At 47.9% G+C, this 20,206-nt stretch overlaps 1 protein-coding gene across 2 annotated transcripts in view; it reads left to right on the forward strand.

Moving 5' to 3' along the window:
- The window catches only part of LOC121289827 (lysyl oxidase homolog 2-like), a 68,626-nt gene extending 66,121 nt beyond the window's left edge, over positions 1–2,505 (forward strand). For both annotated transcript variants that reach the window (XM_041209709.1, XM_041209710.1), the window contains exon 14: positions 1,708–2,505. In XM_041209709.1, coding sequence (XP_041065643.1) covers positions 1,708–1,787 — 80 coding nt within the window. In that variant the 3' untranslated portion in view covers positions 1,788–2,505. The remainder of the gene's footprint in view (positions 1–1,707) is intronic.
- The last annotated feature ends 17,701 nt before the right edge of the window (positions 2,506–20,206 follow it).

Consider the following 20,206-nt stretch of genomic DNA (forward strand, 5'->3'; position numbering starts at 1 on the left):
TGGAATATTATGGGATCTGCTCCCCCGCTGCCTCCCCCTCCACCCCCACCTCTTCCCACTCTCTGCCTCCCCCCACCTCTCTGCCTCTCCCCCCTCTCTGCCTCTCCCCACTCTCTGCCTCTCCCCCCACTCTCTGCCTCTCCCCCCCCCCTCTGCCTCCCCCCCCCCTGCCTCTCCCCCCCACTCTCTGCCTCTCCCCCCCACTCTCTGCCTCTCCCCTCCCATCTCTGCCTCCCCCCCCACCTCTCTGCCTCTCCCCCCCCCCCCTCTGCCTCCCCCCCACCCATGCCATCTGCCTCTCCCCCACACCATCTGCTTCCCTCTCGCCCTCCCCCTCTCCTATTTCCCCACCCCCCTTTTCCCCAGCAGCTAACGACATGATGTCTCTGGGGAGTAGCATTGCCCACTCTGGACATATTCCTGGAGGTGTCATCATTAGATGACCCACCTCTGTGAGAGTATCGAATCAGCCCATGCCGTAACCATCTGCTGTGCACATCTGGTGTAACAGCAGCATTTTGATCCCGCTATGTATTTATTGAAAGGAAAGGTTCACCTTTAGAGAAGAGCACTCAAATTGTAGTCCAGTCTCCCTCTTGAAGAGGGGGAGACCGGCAGGGAGCAGCAGCACTGCAAGGGCTGCAGCAGGATGGAAAAATGGACCAACCTCTAGCTTCCAGAAAAGCAGATAACAACAAGGAACAGGATGCGCAAGTGGAGACATGAATCTCCACTACTTTTATCAGGAGTGTTCATGCATAGTAGTGTCCCAGATTTCACACTCCAATATCCATTTACTTTAAATAATGAAACTGTCCTGCTCTGGGTCAGTGCTTTGAAGTTCTTGAATTGTCCAAGCTGATGGATGCCTTTCAGGAAACTAACACTGAGGAAAGGACCGATTGTAACGGTTTGAAATCATACTGCAAGACAAACAGACTGGAGGAGGAAAGAGAAGGTTCCTCTCATCCCCTTCTTTAACTGTCCAAAATAACTGAGCCACTTCATTCACATATCCTCAGCTTCCTGATCGAATATCAGCTCCACTCGCCCGAGTTAGATGGCTGTCTGAGAGAAGCCAGGGAGTGTTGGGCATTAACAGGGTTAAGAGGTGACCCAGATATTAATGGGACACGGGGCACAGTCCAGAAGTTAGAGCCATGCCTTTGAGGAGTGAAATAAGGAACTACTTGTACACATAAAAGATGGTAGTCGTTTGAAACTGTCTCCCACCGATGGCAGTTAGTGCTACATCAGTTGTAAGTTTCAAACCTGTGCTTAGGGAGAGTTTTGTGATTGAAAGGTGTCCCGCGGTATGAAACAAAGACCGGGGTTTGGAGCTAGGTCACAGATCATGGTCTCATGGAACAGGCTTGAGGGGTGAGGAACGATGGAGGGGATGGGTGCAGTGGCTCGTATTTTGATTGTGTTATTTGGCTTGTTGCCTTGGAACTTGGACCTTGCAGAGATTCCCCCCATTGTCAGAGAGCGAAGGGGAGAGAAGTGGGGGAAAACTGCACCGAGTCCCAGCGTGATGCAGTTCATTCCCTTTGTACTTGAACCAGCTGTGAGAGCACAGGCTTGACTGGGTGGGGGGGATGGAGAGGGGCTATGGTAACCAGCTCTGCTCCTGTGGCTCCCACTGCTCTTTGTGGTAACATTGCTATGTGAATAATCTTCCTCTGTTTCGTTTTGTTTCCTTGCCAGGTGGTTCCTTCAGCTCCGAGTCAGAAGAGATTTTTGACCATTTTCCTGGATTAATGAGTAACCACCTGTTTAACTGGTAACACCATAGCAGAGATGAAGTTTTACCAAAAAGGAATGTCCGGTTACATACTGTCAATGGCAGAGACTGACCTGTGGTTCTTAATTCAATATTGGTGCTACTGTTACCACTGTAAGGATAGTGTGCTGTGGAACAAATATCCTGCTTTGTAAGGTTTGTTCCATTCCACTGAGCAACATACTGAATTCTACCAATCCTCAACAAGAGAAAAACACACAAAAATCACACCTTGGCTTCAGTCTAAAGCTAAGTGTCTCTCTCTCTCTCTCTCAACTTCTCCATTTCCTGGCCAGGCTGTAGTTGGCAGGCTTGGGTAAGGCTGGCATGCATTATAGTTCTGACTGGCTCTTGGCCAGGGCGATAGAGATATCCAGCAGAGAGACTCGAAGCCAAAGAGAGCTGCGGCAGTGTTCAAAGTTTCTTTGAACTCTTGCAACATAGTCCTATGAAGGGGAGGCATATCTGACTCAAAAGCTCAAGGGTGTTGTGTGTGTGGCAGGCGGGGAGGGGGCGGGTGGGGGTGGAATGGTTCATAGATAACAATATCTTTCTGAATTGGAATGCTCGAATCCTCTAAGATCCATGTCTATAGACCTCTTTGTACCCTGCTTGTCCTGGTTTGCTTTGTACAGTACTGAACATTGCAGCAATGTGTCCTGAGTTTAGATATTTACTTGGAATTTAAAAACAAACACCACTCTAATAAACAACTTACAGTAGATTGTTGTTATTTATTCTGCTGAAAGAAGGCTGTGTCTCTGCTGAGTGGCCATGAGGATCACACAATGACACAGAACAGGAGGCCATTCGGCTCATCGTGCCTCTTTGGTCGAGTTACGCAATGAATCCCACACCGCCTGTACCCTTTCCCCATCGGCCTGTGTATGTTTTCCCTTCTGCTGTTTATCTGCTTCCCCTTGTGAAAGTCATTATTGAATCTGATCCACTGCCTTTAGATTATTCAAGAGCCAAGAATGGAATGAGGCTTTAACCTGTTGGAGAGATCGAAAACAACAACAAAAAAACCCAGTCTTCATTCCGAGAGGGTATCATTCCAAATCAGTGAAGATCTTTCCAACTCAAAAAGAACCCTGGTTAGAACACACCTCTGATCACAAAAAGGATATGGAGACGCTGCAGAAAGTGGAACATAACAGCTTTAGGAGGGTGATACCAGAACTGAGAGCTTTGAATTCTGAGGAAAGATTGGCTCTTCTTAGAAAGACAAGAATGAGAGGTGACCTGAATGGAAATCATACAAGGGTTCAAGAGAACACACCAGAGACAGTTTCTGTGTTGGAATGAAGCTTCTCCTGACTATGGCTGTGAATTGATAGCTCTTTGTTCAGTGACTGACTTTATTCCAGTGTGAGCTTATTGATTTCCTGTGTGTGTGTCATGCTGGTACACAAAGGCAAACATTGGCCATTGGTAATGAGGCAGAATGGGAATTCTGGATCAACTGAGATCCACCGCACTGGGTAACTCCTCTAGTTGGGAATTCAGTGTGTGTTGGCTCTGATGACCCTACACTGGATGAGTGGCTTTTCCATTGTAATCCTGAGGAACACAGACCTGAAGATCCCAGCTCAGATTCCTTGCGAGTCAGTGGTGATATATATCCAGTTACGCATCAAGATTAGAGCACAGAAACTGGCCATCCTACCCAGCTGCTCTGTGCTGGTGTTTAAGTTCACCTCCCCCCTCCCTCTCTTAATCTCACCCTATCAACATATCCTTCTATTTCTTTCTCCCTCATGTTTATCCAGCTTCCCCTGAAATGTATTTATACTATTCACCTCAACCACTCCCTGTGGCAGTGAGTTCCAAATTCTCACCATTCTCTGGGGAAGACATTTCTCCTGAATCCCCAATTGGATTTCTTAATGACCAGCTTCTATTTCTGTAAATCCTGCGCCCCACTGTCCAGGTAGCTGTTATCTAAGTGAACAGAGCAAGGGGATGTTGGCAGAATGTTTGAACAGGCAGCTTGGGATGGACTTTCCATCTCTGCTGTGTGAGCAAGTGGAGTCCGGGGTGGGTGCTGCAGGGTGTTAGGTGAGGGTTTCAGCTTCCTCGCTTTGTCAGCTTTAGTGAATAGATGAACCCAACTTTAATGAAACAAAATGAATGAAGGTTGACTTCCTGTGTGTTATAAAGAAAAGTCTCTTTTACAGGACAGATTTCTTTGAATCAACTGTGGTTCAGCTCTCTGTGTCCGCTTCCATCTCTGTCCCCTGCTCTTCTGGAGGCTTAGAAGATTTTCTTATAATCATAGTTTCCACTGAGTCAGAGGAACTGGTGGCAGCATCTCATCAGGATTTTCAAAATTCTGCAAGGTTTTGAGAGGACAAATAGCGAAAGATTTATACAGTGATCAGTCTCCCTACATACTACAATACAGCTAGTTACTATGTGGGAGGTTACTCTGGTTCATATGGAACAGCTACTTTCCAGCAGCAGTAGCCAGAGAAAGCAACCTGATAGTACAAACTCCCAAATCTTAAGACTGGTTCAAATCTTCCATGGCCTCTCCCCCACCTATCTCTGCAACCGCCTCCAATCCCTATAACTCTTCCTTTCTCTGTTATCTCCTCCAGCCCTACAACTCTCCAAGGCCTCTCTGGTCCTCCAGGTATGGCCTCTTGAGCAATCCTGATTTTAACCATTCATTGCACCATTGGTAGCCATGTCTTCAGCTGTCTGGAGTCGAAGCTCTAGAATTCCCTACCTAGATTTCTTTAGTTCTCTCTCTCCTCCTTTAATACACTCGTTAAAGTCAACCCCATCTGTCCCTGGCTCAGTGTCAAATGTCATCAGATAATACTCCTGTGAAGTAGCTAATTATGATGCTTTACTATATTAAAGGCACTACATAAATTCAAGTCATTGTGTGCTGAGTTTTTACTGATGAATTAAGAATTTGGAAGAGTCGTTCGGTAGTATAGAACATGAGTATTGCTGAAAAAAGAGACATGTCGAAGCTTTTCATCTTTCCATCAGGACACTTATACCAAGAATACCAATATAAGGGAAAAAGAATGCTGATTGGTTGGCAAGTGGACTCTGGTAGAGGCGTTGCCGTGGAGAATGCACCAGTGTTGGTGACTGACAGTTAACTGCCAAACTTTGTTTGAAATTTAAACCAGGCAGCTTGACCCTTATTGGTCAAGGCATTACCCTGAGGAGTGAGTCAGCGAATGGCTGTCACTTATTATGTTTAGCTGAAACAGACGCAACGTGTGTACACATTGTTTCTGTCTGCAAAGAACAGGGACCTGTGTATTAGTATAATTAGCTTCCAGTACATGCAAATGCGTCACATTATGAGCCCGACTAACAATCTTAAATTGGTGTTCAGCGTAATTCTTAGCACAATGAGGATTATTTAGCAAATGTTGTCCAATCGCGGAATCACATCTAATGTTGGCCACTGTATTTTGAGTTTAGCAATCAAAGGCTGATTGGGCTGGTCCATACCCTGCCCATTGCCAACAGCGGCTGGGACATTCAATACACCAGTCTTTGGGACTTACGACCTACATTGCTAGCATTACTCCGGCACTGAAATTCTTACACCACATTACTCATTTTTGTGATAGGTAGAACATCTTTTTGGTTTGGTGGCAACATCTTGTTAGTGGCAAATACCACTCGTGTTGCTACTGCATAGTAGCAGAGTGAAACAGCTAGCTTCACCTGTTGCACAAATTTTTGAGATGCCTTGCCCTACCAGAGTAATCTGAGGTCGACTTGGCACACTGGGCCAAAAGTGATGGCCTTTGGCCCCATCGTGAGTTTGTGTGATATACGCACAAAATGAGCTATCAGGGGGTGGTCATTATCCTGCAGGATGCCTTTGATGCACCCAATTTCAGCATCAAGCTTGCATGGTGAGCAAATGGCTCAAGCCCTGATTACAAGGTTGCTGATAAGACCAATCTTATAGCGTGTGGATCTGTAAGAATCCCAATGCGTATATTGACCGGTGAAGGTAGGCTTGCAGTAGTCCATGGTGGAGAACACCTTGGCAGATATCTCAACTAGTACGTGAAGGAAGGGGAGTTCATTTGACTGCTCCATTTCAAAGATCAATTTGAGCACAGGATGGAGCCCATTAAGACACGTAAGGAAATTATTACATGCAGCTGCAGATATAAATTTAGCAAATATATCATCCATATATTGGAAATAGGCGAGGGGTGGAAGGTTGGGTGTCATAGTATCGAGGACACGTTTCTCATGGAACCCAACAAAAATGTTTGTGAGAGCTGGACCTAGAGTGGATCCTATGGCAACACCACCTATTTGATGTCAGCTGTGCGAGTTGCCAATTTCGTAAGTTCATTAAATGCTGATTTACGTAAAGGCGGCAGGTCTAGATCGCCATGATATGGCGCTGCAGCACAAATATCTATAGCTTCCTTAAGTGGAACTTTGGTGAAGAGTCTAACAATGTCACATGAGCACACAGACACAGCATTGCTATCAATATGTAAATCCTGTATGGCCTTCACCGTGTATGTGGAGAACTTGGTCAAAATTTGTAACAATTCGCCCAACCGGTCATAGATAAGATAGGGTTTAAAGGAACATCACGTTTGTGAGTCTCAGGCAGCCTGTACATACAAGGACAGAGCGAGGCGTGAGAATGAACCCTGTCATGTATATCACATGGCAGCTCATCACTCATTTTGTTTACCCCTTATATTGGTATTCTTGGCAAGTGTCCTGATGAGTGCAAGACAAAAAGCTTCAATGTGTTTCTTATTTCAGCAACTTAGAAGAGATAACAGCAGACACCTTCAAGACGAAGCAAAGGAACTTCTCAGCATTGTGAAATGAATGCATAACACAAATGCAGGCTCTGTTTTGATATTGCCGAGTGTCAGTGAGGTTTCACGAATACCATGCTTTCCAGTCTTACCTAATCTTGAAGAGGCTTTGCTTCCCTCTGACAGACCTGAGATAGTCATTGCGGTTTAATTGAAACAATTTATTAAGAGCTATTTACAAAGAATTCAAGGTAAGCACATAGTTTTCAGGACACAGACTGGTCTACATTGAGCTGTCTTGGAGCCCCTCGGCCTTCTGACTACTGATGTTACAATGACATCATTAACATTGTCATGGTCTCAGATACATATCCATTATGTAAACATAATGGACATGGACAAAAGAGCTGAACTCCCGAGGTGAGGTTGACATCAAGGCTGACCGAGTGTGACATCAAGGAGCTCTAGCAAAACTGGAGTCAATGGGAAATGGGGGAAAACGCTCTGCAGGTTTGGAGTGATGCATAGCACAAAGGAAAACGGTTGTGGTTGTTGGATGTCAGTCATCTCAGCTCCAGGACATTACTGCAGGAGTTCCTCAGAGTAGTGTCCTCAGCCCAACTGTCTTCAGCTGCTTCATCAAAGACCTTCCTTCCATCATAAGATCAGAAGTGGGGATGTTCGCTGATGATTGCACAATGTTCAGCACTATTCGCGACTCCTCAGAAACTGAAGCAGTCCATGTCCAAATGCAGCAAGACCTGGACAATATCCAGGCTTGGGCTGACAAGTGGCAAGTAACATTTCAAGTGCCATACAAGTGCCAGTCAATGACAATCTCCAACAATGGAGAATCCAGCCATCACCCCTTGATGTTCAATGGCATTACTATCACTGAATCCCCCACTATCAACATCCTGGAGATTACCATTGACCGGAAATTGAACTGGACTAGTCATATAAATACTGTGGCTACAAGAGCAGGTCAGAGGGTAGGAATCCTGTAACGAGTAACTCACCTCCTGACTCCCCAAAGCCTGTCCACCATCTACATGGCACAAGTCAGGAGTGTGATGGAATACACCCCACTTGCCTAGTTGAGTGTAGCTCCCATAACTTTCAAGAAGCTGAACACCGTCCAGGACAAAGCAGTCCGCTTGATTGGCACCACATCCACAAACGTTCACTCCCTCCACCACCGACGCACAGCAGCAGCAGTGTTTACCGTCAATAAGCTGCACTGCAGGAATTCGCCAAGGCTCCTTAGACAACAGCTTTCAAACCCATGACCACTCCCATCTAGAAGGCCAAGGACAGCAGATACCTGGGCACACCACCACCCAGAAGATCCCTTCCAAGTCACTCACCATCCTCACTTGGAAATATTTGACCCTGTTGCTGGGTCAAAATCCTGGAACTCCCTCCCTAACAGCACTACGGGTGTACCTATACCACATGGACTGCAGCGGTTCAAGAAGGCAGCTCATCACCATCTACACAAGGGCAATTAAGGATGGGCAATAAATGCTGACCTGCACTCAAAGGTTATTGGGAGAAAGCAGGAGAATGGGGTTATCAACCATGATTGAATGGCAGAGCAGACTCGATGGGCCGAATGGCCTAATTCCTGCTCCTATGTCTTATGGTCTTATGGACTGACAGGTCATTCATCATTTGAACACAAGAGTTACTGTGGAAATAGGGTAGATAGAGGGAAACTATCAGCTCCCCTTAATGTCTTGGAAAGGGCATTGAAGTTGGCACCAGAAGTGGGTTCAAATTCTGTCGGGGTTCTCATTTCCCCCTCACTAACTGTTCTTGGCCTTTAGGTTTTACAAAGAACAAAATCGCACGCTGTTTGACTCAACACAAAATGCTGATGTTTTATTGAAGTTGCTGACATACATCATACAGATGCTTCTACGATTTAATAAAATCACACAGGAAAACCAGAAAATTAAAACAACCTGGCCTCAAGCACCCCAGTTCTGTGGTGAAACTTTCTGCGGTTTGACCGTGGTTCCCACTTGACCCAAAACCAAGTCACTCCAACTCAGTCTAAATCTTAAAAAGTACAGGCAAAAGCACCATGTTTTGTCCCAAAACCTTACGAAACCCTCTGACCAACGTCACTACGTTGTGGCTGAAAGCGCTTATAATCCCCAACACGGTTGGTCTGTCCGGCATTGATTGTCGGTCCTGAGTCAAAGTGACCAGCCCTGAGCCTTCTTCCAAACTGCAGCATTCACACACCTTTTTATAATGATTCAACTTGGATGTGTCAAATCTATTTCTTGTTGTAACCCTGCTCCAATGTCCTGTAGTTAGCACTCTTAGTTTATTCCATGCCCAGTCCAGACGAATATAATCAGCTCATGTTGGTTAAAACAATACCATGTCTCTTCCCATGGAAGATATATCCCAGACGAAAATGATCAGTTTACATTGTTTAATGAATCTCCTGCTGTTTTGAGGCAACACAGTAACAGCACCGGGCTCCAGGGTTCATGCAGGTTTGAATGACCGTATTCCTCTACCTGAGAGGAACCAATCATAGTTGCAATGCCAGATTCCAGTACTATTGTTTGTGATATAGGCCTTAATTTTATTACAATTCCTTGAGTGTATTATACTGATGACATGTCCCTTGTCCCATTGTGTCAGGTAATCAGTTCCTTAATTGCATAACAAAAATACTTGGAAAAACTCAGCAGGTCTGGCAGCATCTGCAGAGAGCAACACAGCTAACGTTTTGACTCTTCAACAGAACTAAGTAAAAATAGAACAAAGGTGAAATATAAACTGGTTTAAGGGGGGGCTGGGACAGATAGAGCTGGATAGAGGGCCAGTGATAGGTGGAGATAGCCAAAAGGTGTCAAAGACAAAAGGACAAAGAGGTGTTGAAGGTGGTGATATTATCTAAGAAATGTGCTAATTAAGGGTAGAAAGCAGGACAAGCGAGGTACAGATAGCCCTAGTGGGGGTGGGGTGGAGTGAAGGAATCAAAATAGGCTAAAAGGTAGAGATAAAACAATGGATGGAAATATATTTAAAAATAATGGAAATAGATGGGAAAAGAAAAATCTATATAAATTATTGGACAAAAAAGGGGGGGATCGGAAAGGGGGTGGGGATGGAGGAGAGAGGTCATGATCTAAAATTGTTGAACGCAATATTCAGTCCAGAAGGCTGTAAAGTGCCTAGTCGGAAGATGAGGTACTGTTCCTCCAGCTTGCGTTGAGCTTCACTGCAACAAATCAGCAGGCCAAGGATGGACATGTGGGCATGAGAGCAGGGTGGAGTATTGAAATGGCAAGCAACAGGGAGGTCTGGGTCATGCTTGCGGACAGACCAAAGGTGTTCTGCAAAGTGGTCACCCAGTCTGCGTTTGGTCTCTCCAATGTAGAGGAAACCGCATTGGGAGCAACAAATGCAGTAGACTAAATTGAGGGAAGTGCAAGTGAAATGCTGCTTCACTTGAAAGGAGTGATTGGGCCCTTGGATGGTGAGGAAAGGGGAAGTAAAGGGGCAGGTGTTGCACCTTCTGCAGTTGCATGGGAAGGTGCCATGGGAGGTGGTTGAGGTGTAGGGGGTGATGGAGGAGTGGACCAGGGTGTCCTGGAGGGAAGGATCCCTGCTGAGTGCCGCCGGTGGGGGTGAAGGGAATATGTGTTTGGTGGTGGCATCATGCTGGAGTTGGCAGAAATAGCGGAGTTTGATCCTTTGAATGCGGAGGCTGGTGGGGTGATAAGTGAGGACAAGAGGGACCCTATCATGGTTCTGGGAGGGAGAGGAAGGTGTGAGGGCGGATGCGCGGGAGATGGGCCAGACACGGTTGAGGGCCCTGTCAACCACTGTGGCTGGAAAACCTTGGTTAAGGAAGAAGGAAAACATGTCAGAGGAACTGTTTTTGAAAGTGGCATCATCAGAACAGATGCGACGGAGGTGAAGGAACTGAGAGAATGGGATGGAATCCTTACCCTGTTTCCGATCCCCCTTTTTTTTCCGATAATTTATATAGATTTTTCTTTTCCTACCTATTTCCATTATTTTTAAATGTATTTCCATCCATTGTTTTATCTCTACCTTTTAGCCTTCCCTTCACCCCACCCCCACTAGGGCTATCTGTCCCTTGCTTGTCCTGCTCTCTACCCTTAATTAGCACATTCCTTAGATAATATCACCACCTTCAACACCTTAGACAAAAGGACAATGACATCTTTTGGCTATCTCCATCTATCACTGGCCCTCTATCCAGCTCTACCTGTCCCATCAACCCTCTTAAACCAGCTTATATTTCACCTCTTTTTTTTTTACTTAGTTCTGTTGAAGAGTCATTCGGACTCGAAACGTTAACTGTGTTCCTCTCCACAGATGCTGCCAGACCTGCTGAGTTTTTCCAGGTATTTTTGTTTTTGCTTTGGATTTCCAGCATCCGCAGTTTTTTTTCTTTTACCTTAATTGCATTGGTCAGTGGCAGGTAATGGCATTTCCCTGGTACCATTGTTCCAGGATAGCAATCAGTCCATGTCCAAACCCTTTTGATGAGCCACTGTCTTTTTACTAAATGTCTGCTGAATTAACCCCTTGCTGCACAGCCCTGTGCTGTTGGCTGCAGTTTGGGTTTGTATTGTGCGACACAAAACTTGAAGTCAAAACATGTCCGTGGGTTTGGGTTTCACTGCATAAGCTTCCCAGTTGATAACGGAATGGATTGGTGGTAAAGGAGTAAGCAGTCAGGTGATACAGGAACATTGGTTTGTGAAAATGGAAGAGGATCATTCAGCTAGCTAATCTGTCTCTGGTAACATGAGATTTTCATGTGAAGTAAAGTACCAATCCAAGCCAAAATTCCACTTGAACTCTGGAAGGACGCGATTCAATTGCAATTGGTCTGGTTTTGGACACCGCACTTTCGAAGGGCGGGGTGGGTGGTGGGGAGAGTAATTTTGGCCTTGTGGAGTGGGTGTAAAGTGGGTTCACTGGTGTAGAGCCAGGAACAGGAGACCTTGGCCGGGATTTTCCGACCCCGACACCGATAAGCATCATCAGAGGCAGGACGGGGAAATTTGGAGAGCCGTTGATTTTTAACGGCTATCCAAATTTTCCCTTCCAGCCAGCAATGAAGCCCACTGGTGTCAGGGCCGGAAAATCCTGCTGTTGGTTTTTCAAGAGAGGGTGGTGCTCTTTTCATTGAACTTTTTTCTTCTTATTATTGGCTATACCTCACTAGAGAGGATGATTGTCTTCCATGAGTCCAAAGATGGCTGAGGAGGCTGATTCAGGAACAGCAGACTTTATGGCAGATTGGACATTTTTTGTCATGTTGCATGTCTGGTCATGTATTATCAGTTTGGATCATGAATGCATCTTCGTTTTGCCGCTTTCGCTTTTGCGTTGCATTTTGCATTCGCTGGGCTCCTCCTCACAAACTCTTCCGTCATCTGGTTCAGTCCAAAGCGATGGAATCCTAGGATTTGAAATCAATATTGCATTTATTCATGTTGGCTTTCAGCATGCCCTCTAAGCGCTTCTTCCGTCCCCTTCAGGTGCGTCTGCCCTGGCTGAGCTGGGAAAAGAAGACCTGCTTTGGAAGCCTGGTATCTGACATCCGAACTGTATGACCAACCCAACAAAGCTTATGGCAGATGATCTTAACCTCGATACTTGTGGGTGCCTTCCTATGCGAGGTCACTGATGTTGTTCTATCTGTCCTCCCGCTTAATATGTAAGAGCTTCCATAGGTGGTGTTGATGGTATGAGTCCAGTGTTTTGAGATGCCTCCCATATGTTATCCATGGGCAGAATTTTTCGCTGAGCGGGCACGTGCCTGACCCGCTGGAGCGTAAAATAGCGCGTGACAACGTCGGGTGGGCATCCCGATGTCATCACGCGCCCATTTCAGTTGGTGGGAGCACGTGGGAGTCGGAGCCACGCCCACCATCAATTACAAGCCCAGGTGAGGCCAATAAAAAGGCACAGGAGCTGGATTTGACATCGCCTGTGTAATTTCACCCTCGTTGCACGGGCAGGTGGGCTGTCGACAATTTGCTAAACCTCATCCAAGGGCGGGATAAAAAGGGTCAGCAGCATTTCCAGTGTACGTAGTGAGGAGTCTTGGAGTTAGTTTGCTGCTGGTTGCTTATTTGAACTTGGCAGCTTCATCCCTGTTTGGGGCTTCATTCTGAGCATTTCTCGGCTTCATTTCAGGACTTATTGGTGTCTGCACAGTCTCCAAGGATTCAGACCATCTGGAGCCTTCCAGATATCAGACAGCCTTCCCTTACCCTGTAAATGGGGATTGTGGTCTCTGCTGGAGGCACCTCCTCTGAGGAGGGGGAGAGGGGCAGAAGGGAGAGGAGGCCAGGTGCCCCAATGCAGCTTCCAGGGGAGGGACCTGTGGGAGGAGAGGTGCAGGCACAAGGGGCTCAGGGCCAACTGGTAGTCCAAGGTGGAAGGGGCTGCAGAAGACGCCACTATCCTGCTGCCAGGGTTTACAGGCAGCAATGCAGATACCTCAATATGTCCGAGGTGCAATGCCAAAGGAGGCTCCACCTCTCCAGGGAGAGCGTGACCTCCATTTGTCAGATGATTGGGCCTTAGATTAACTCCAACTGTGTGGGTGGACACCCCATGCCAGTGGCTCTGAAAGTCACAGCAGCCCTCAAATCTCTGTGCCTCTGGCTCTTTCCAGGGCTCAGTGGGGGGTCCGTGTGGAGTTTTCCAATCAGCTGTCCTCAGTTGTGTCAAGCTGGTGACAGAAGCTCTGTTCAGGCAGGTACTGACCTTTATTCTTTACTGTACGGACGATGCCAGCCAGGCTGAGCAGGCCAGAGGCTTTGCAGCGATTGCTGGATTCCCCTGCGTCCAGGGTGTCATCGACTGTACACATGTGGCCATCAAAGCGCCAGTGGGTCAGCTGGATGCCTTCGTCAACAGGAAGAGAATCCACTCCATGAACGTGCAGATAGTGTGTGACCACAGGATGCAGATTCTGCAAGTCTGTGCAAGGTGTTCAGGCAGCTCCCATGATGTTTACATCCTGAGACACTCCCAGGTGCCGAGGCTCTTCAGTGCTCCAGCCCGACTGCATAGGTGGCTGCTGGGTGACAAGGACTATCCCTTGAAAAGGTGGCTAATGACGTCTCTCCGCCACCCAAGAACAGAGGCAGAGCAGCGTTATAATATGGGTCATGCCTCCACAAGGGCAGTGGTAGAGAGGATCATAAGTCTCCTCAAGATGCGCTTCCGATGCCTGGACCGTTCAGCGGGTGCACTACAATACCCCCCAGAGTGGGTGTCACTGATCATGGTTGCATGCTGCACTCTCCACAATCTGGCACTGACAAGGGGGGACCTACTGGAGGAAGAGGATCTTGACACAGCTGCACAGGTCACAGATGATGAGTCCAGTGGTGAGTCAGAAGAGGAGCATGGTGAGGAGAACGTTGAGGGCATGGGGGCAGACCTCTGTATCCTTCAGGGAGGCAGGGACACCTTGATCCAATGCTCCTTCAACTAGGCTACCAAAGATCAGCTTCCACCTCATGTCAGGGCTGCCACCTTCATTCCAGATGTCTGAAATGACCCTTTCATGTACACCCAAAGTTTACTCAATGCCTGTGCAATAAAGTATCCAGCCCCTCACGTCCAGCATTACATACTGGCGTACCCCGGTGCAGGGAAAAATAGTGAAGCATACTCAGGCCATCAGAACCAAAGCAAATTTAGTGTTGTTGTCACATTGAATACATAATGACATTACCATATTGGTGTTGATGTCCACACCAGCAAACATATAAACCAAACATAAATGAACAGAAAATCACCCGTGCGCCGTCCCTCTTGTGCTCATGGTGCCGTTAACTTGCTTTTCCGACTGCTACGTCTTGGTGCCCCCTGCCTCACTGGCACTGCCATTGGAGGCAGCCTGCTGACTCTGTTGTCTTGTTGGCCTTGATAACCTTGGCGGTCGTCCACTGGCCAGTGGAGTCCGTGCTGGCCCTGCCTGGGAGGGAGTGGCTAGTGCCACGGTTGGCATCTCCCCAGTCATTGGAGTCTCATCAGATGCGACGGCCATTGGCGGAGGGGCAGAGGAGCTGCTGCCATCATCCAGAGCACCCTGAGAGGAGCCAGCAGAGATGACAGGCAGCTCATGCTCCAACATGAGGTTGCTCTGATGGACGGGCACCTAGCTGGGATACTAGGTGCCTCATCCATCTCCCACGCTGGCACTGACCACCTGAGGTCAGTGCCTGTGTGAGGGCTGCAGGTCTGAACGCAACCCCAGGAACCTCTGATTCTGTTCCTGGATCTGCCTCTCCATGAGAGTCGCCACTCTCTCAATGGAGGAGGCTGTGTGCTCAGCCATGAGGGTCAATGCAGTGCTGATGCTCTACATGGACTCCGCCACAACAGAGACCATGGCATTCATACCCTCATGGATCTCCATCAAATCCTCCTGCCCATCTTGCTCGACACCCAACATCTGACACCTAATGGGCGACTCCAGAGGCTCATCATCAGCCTTCAACTGAGCATCGGCTTTGGCCCCAGCAGCCCTCGGACTGCAAGCAACCTGGGCACTCTCTGCCTCCGCCTATGCCTCAGGCAAGTGTGAAGTGGCCTCACCAATGTGCACCGACATTCTACCCGGTGATCTAATTACCACTGAGGTGTTGGTATCTGCGCTGGTGCCTGGTTCAGAGAGCGGGTGTGACGCAGGTGCAAATGAAGCCCAGTGGTCCTCTGGCATCAGGGGTGGCCCTTTAGGGTCCGGAGAGTAAATGCCTGCTGGCAAATCTAAAAGGGAGAAGAAGGACATGTCATTTGTTAAAGTCATCACACTGTCACTGTGCATACCAGGCACCCGGGTGAGACAATGGAGATCTGCATCATGGTGCCAACGTCTTCCAATGATCAATGGGGATTCCAGGTTTGAGGCTCACAACAATGAAGAGACTACACTAGAATGGTTGCACAATCCGAAACGCTCACCTCTATACCTCTATGCACGACACTCTTACCTTCGTCTGGCACCCTCGCTTCTCCACACCCAATTGCACATGAGCCGTGCTGGCTCTCCAACTACAGGGCATCCGTTCAAACCTGGTCAGCAGCAGCAGGTTGGATGGGCTTCCACCTGTACGTGACCTCTCCAGTTGGTTATGGCTTGTTTTCTCCTGAGAGGATAGAGGAGCATCGATTAGTCCAGTCCCCACCTGCAGCTCCATTGCAGCCTGGCCAACCCCAGCTGAGGAGCACCTCACAGGGCACGTCTGGGTTGTGGCCTTCGAGTCGCAAGGCACTCAGTCCAAGCAGCCAGGGCTCACCCGCTTGGCCAGCCCCGGCGTCCTTGACAGTTGGCGCTCAGACTCTAACACCCCTGAGGTCTGGTGGAGGACAGCCACACCTAAACACTTCTGGACACTGACCCATGCCGACATGGTACTCACCCTTCCTGAACACAGCAGGTCATTTAACCTCTTCTGGCACGTCATGGCTGCTGACCAGAGCTGCAACCTCTTCACACGCCCTCTCTGTGAGGTGCGGTGGTCTCCTCCCATCTCTGGGGACAAGGCCGTCCCTTCTGGTAGCCACCTCCTCCAGGAGGACTGGAAGGCACTCATCTGAAAAGTGGGGAGGCGGAGTGCCCAATCGAGCTGCCCTGTCCAGCTGCACATGACTCCATCACTTGAGTTTGCTAATGCAGAGAAGACGTTTTTCCATGGCAGCCTTCCAGGAGCTGCCCGGGCCGTTTTTAAACCGGCCGCCGAATCGCAATTTGTCCCAGCGGCCAACAGGCTCCCGCTGGACCCTTCCACCAGAGGTGGTGGGGCGGGGGGTGGGGGGGGGGGTGGTGGTGGAGAGGAGGATGGGGGGATGGGGGGGTGGGGCTGCGTTTCACGTGAAATCACAGCCAGGGGCCGATCACGGGCGGCGGTCTGTCTCCTGGTCAATCCCGAGCCTGCCGACTGCGCCCGCCTGCCGAACTCAAAATTCCGCCCCTGACAGTAAGGAAGGGATCATGACAGCATGGTGGACCATGGGCTTGGCGACAGTTTTGGTGTAGTGATCTTCAAACACTTGCTTTCTCAGGTGGCCAACGGCTGCACCAGCAGATTTCAGGCAATGCTGCATTTCTTTGTTCCTCAATTTTTCGGGCCCTCCTCATGAATCCTAATCAACGGGGCTGGGGCCTGTGCATTTTGAGTTTGCTGAGGGAGGGCTTTGGCCCTCTAAATGTTGAGTGTCAGTCCCATCTTGTTGTACGTCTCAGTAAGTATGTCAACGATTCCCCGGAGATCGGTTTCTGACACAGCACTTAGCGCAGCATCCTCAGTGCATTGGTCCGCCCTGGCAGAACTACACCCTTGCCCTCCCCCTCCAACTTCCAGCCCACTCCCTTCCCCCAACGCCCCCTCTCCACTGACCGCCCCCCCCCCCCCCCCACCAAACCTCCCCAGCAGCAGCTTAGCAACAAGCAAAATTGACCTGACAGAACGGCTTGATAAAAACCATAGCTCTTAGCCTTTAAGTCCTGATTTTTTTTTTCAGCCGGTCTGTCGGGTCCTAAGCTCCGGCCGCTCAGTGTGGACGATGGGAACTCAGTCTAAAACAGCGAACCTGGGCCTCCGCTAGCCCCTGGGGCTCTGGTGTTTAGAACTGTCTGCAGCCTGGACCCCGGTTGGCAGTGCCAGAGAGGCACTCCGGTGTGCTCCAGTTGCATGATGCCCCGAGTTCTTCCCAGTGACCTGGTCAGCAGTTATCCCTCAACTGATGTCGCTAAGAAGAAACATGGGGTGGTCATCTTCTTTCCAATTCACTGTTCCCGGGACCTTGCTGAGTACAGATTGGCTGCCAAGACACCCCCATTGCAGAGGTGGCAACACTTAGAAAAAATTGTCAGCGAGCTACTCTGAGAGGTTGTAAAGGTTGTGGAAGTGCAACACCAATCTTCCTTTTTCTTTCCTAACCCTTTGTTTGCAGGTAGAAGTATTTTCACTGCGCCTATAAAGTTTGCCAGCACACATGAGGTTTACAGGGAGGTTAGGCGAGGGCCACCCATGATCTGTGGTGTACTGTGTTGATAGTTAATCGTTTCCCAGCCACACAACATTGGAGGCAGCTGCTCAGGGTGGAACTGTATCGATAAGTCAAGGATAAGCTGCTGAGTCAGCATGAGTGTCCTGCTGGTTGTACAAGTCGACAACATAAACCTGCCTCCTCTGTTCAGCTTAACAGCCCTGCCAAGGATCCGCTTTGGCTGGAGGCATCACCATTGGTGCAGTGGAGACTTGGTATAATTCAGGGTCCTTTGAGATGGAGTTACTGTGCTGGCTTTCTGTGCAATGGCACTGTGTTATTTGTTTGGTTCCTCCTCTTTGCTTAGCCATTCACTCCTGACCTGTGTCACAGTCAGCAAGTGAGAACAGGGAAGCTGTTAACACCCAATTTAAATATTCTCACAACCGATTTTCCCTCATCATGTGGACTAATATTTATCCCTCAACAAGTATCACAGAAACATTGCTGATAGTTGGACTTTGTTTCCATCATGACACTAGTCACTCCTGTAAAGTGATATGGGATGTTGTAAAATACGAGTTCATTCTTCTGAACACAACTGAACTTCAAAAAAAATGTCAAAGTTTTGTGAAAAAGTGACTGTGAATGCTGTTTCAAACAGCAGAGCAGTGTTCAATACTGTCCAATTAGCTCCTGTATGACCCTCTATTTATTCATTTTCTTGCTATTTATTTTCTCTCCTTTCTCCAACTGTTGACATTGCTACTTCTGGGAGTGCCAGTTAGATCCCCTAACTTACTGTCCTTCTGGAAGAGCAATATACTGTGGATGCTGGCAATCTGAAAGGAATCTGGAAATACTCAGCAAGTGATGCAGCATCTTTGGAGAGTTAACGTTTCAGCTCGATAGCCCTTCATCAGAACTGGCAAAAGTTAGAAATGGGAATAGGTTTTGAGCAAGTGTCAGATAAGGACTAAAGGAAGGTCTGTGATAGGGTGAAGACAATGTGAGGCCTCTGTGGTGCCCAGTTCAACACAGCCAGCAATGCAAGATAGAAATTTACAGGCTGTCTAAGTTGGCAGTATAGATGGTGCTGCCTTTGTTGATTCACTAGTTGGAAAAGATTGCACTAAACTGGCTTTGTATTTACAACTGAGCTACATTCAGAAAATCTTCTGATTCAAAATTTAAATGTATACACACACACACGCACACACGCACTCTCATACACACACACACACACACACACACACTTGCACTCACACTCACACACAAGATTGAAAAGAATGAAGCAATGATTCCAAACAAAAATCAAACCACACAAGCCAACCCGAGCAGAAAGCTGAGCTCTTCTTGTCCTGGATGTTGCTACATTACAACAGTGACTATGTTTCAAAAGTACCGCATTGACGGGCAAGGGCTTTGAGATGTCCGCAGATCATGACAAGTGCTATATCAATGTAAGTCTTTTCTCTCCCTCTCTTTGCTCCTCTTTCACTACTCCACAGGAGGACATAGCTTGGAAGCTCGGTCTTGAAGATGAGGGGAGAGCAGCGGCACTGTAAGTCCTTTTACACCAAAAGATGGGAATATACTTATTTGAGTGTGGTGATTGGAGAGGAGAATAAATCACCTGCTTTTTCAACAGGTTTTGAACACAGGAGGTGTCAGGAAGAGTGGGTGCAGGGTGGGATGCTAAAGATAAAGTTGGTGCCGCCACTGGGCTTTGTTTCCATGGCCAAAGGTTCTTAATCACCCGATAAGGATGGCTATTGGGCCCATTTTAACTCTTTCGTGCCCCCCCCCGCCGCAAACCTCCCAGCCAGAAGCTGACCATCTCCCCACTATGGTATCAAAGCTTTCTCATAGGAGTTCAGGGCAGTGCTCATGCTCCACACAAGCCTCCCCTCACACTGCTTCTTCTCACCATATCAACATACTTTCTACTCCTTTCTCCCTCGTGGGTTTATCCAATTTTACTTTAATACATTTATACCATTCGCCTCAAGCACTCCCTGTGGCAGCGAGCTTTACATTCTCACCACACTCTGGGTAAAAAATTTTCTCCTGAACTTCCTCATAAAAACGGAAAGTTCTGGAAAAGCTCAGCGGGTCTGTTAGTATGTGTGGAGAGAGGAAGACATTTAATGTTTCAAGTCAAGTATGACTCTTCTTCAGAACCCTTTCCAGCACTTTTGTTTTATTTCAGATTTTCAGCATATTTGACTTTGTCTCCTGAATTTCCTATTGAAGTCATTAGTGCAGTCAAGGATGTTTAGTTCCGCACTTGCTCATCAAATGGAAACACTCTCTCCACGTCTACCCTATCCAATTCCTTCATAATTTTCAAGTCTTTTGTCAGGTCGCTCCTCAACGTTCTCTCTTCCCAAGAAAAACTCTCCAGCTTGTTACTCTTGAAGGGTGAGGGCTGACGTGTTTAAAGTTAGAAATTGTTCTGACAGGATTGATGTAGAGTGTTTCCACTTATTAGGTGAGAGCAGAACCAAGGGGTTGTGAGCCAATCATCAATCTGTTATGTCTTCTGGTCCCCAGAAGTTAGAAATAATCACACTTTTGGCTCTAAATGCTGGAGCTTCAGAGTGCATTTATTTCCACT

This window comes from Carcharodon carcharias, chromosome 17 (assembly GCF_017639515.1).
Source record: "Carcharodon carcharias isolate sCarCar2 chromosome 17, sCarCar2.pri, whole genome shotgun sequence".
Taxonomy (NCBI): Eukaryota; Metazoa; Chordata; class Chondrichthyes; order Lamniformes; family Lamnidae; genus Carcharodon; species Carcharodon carcharias.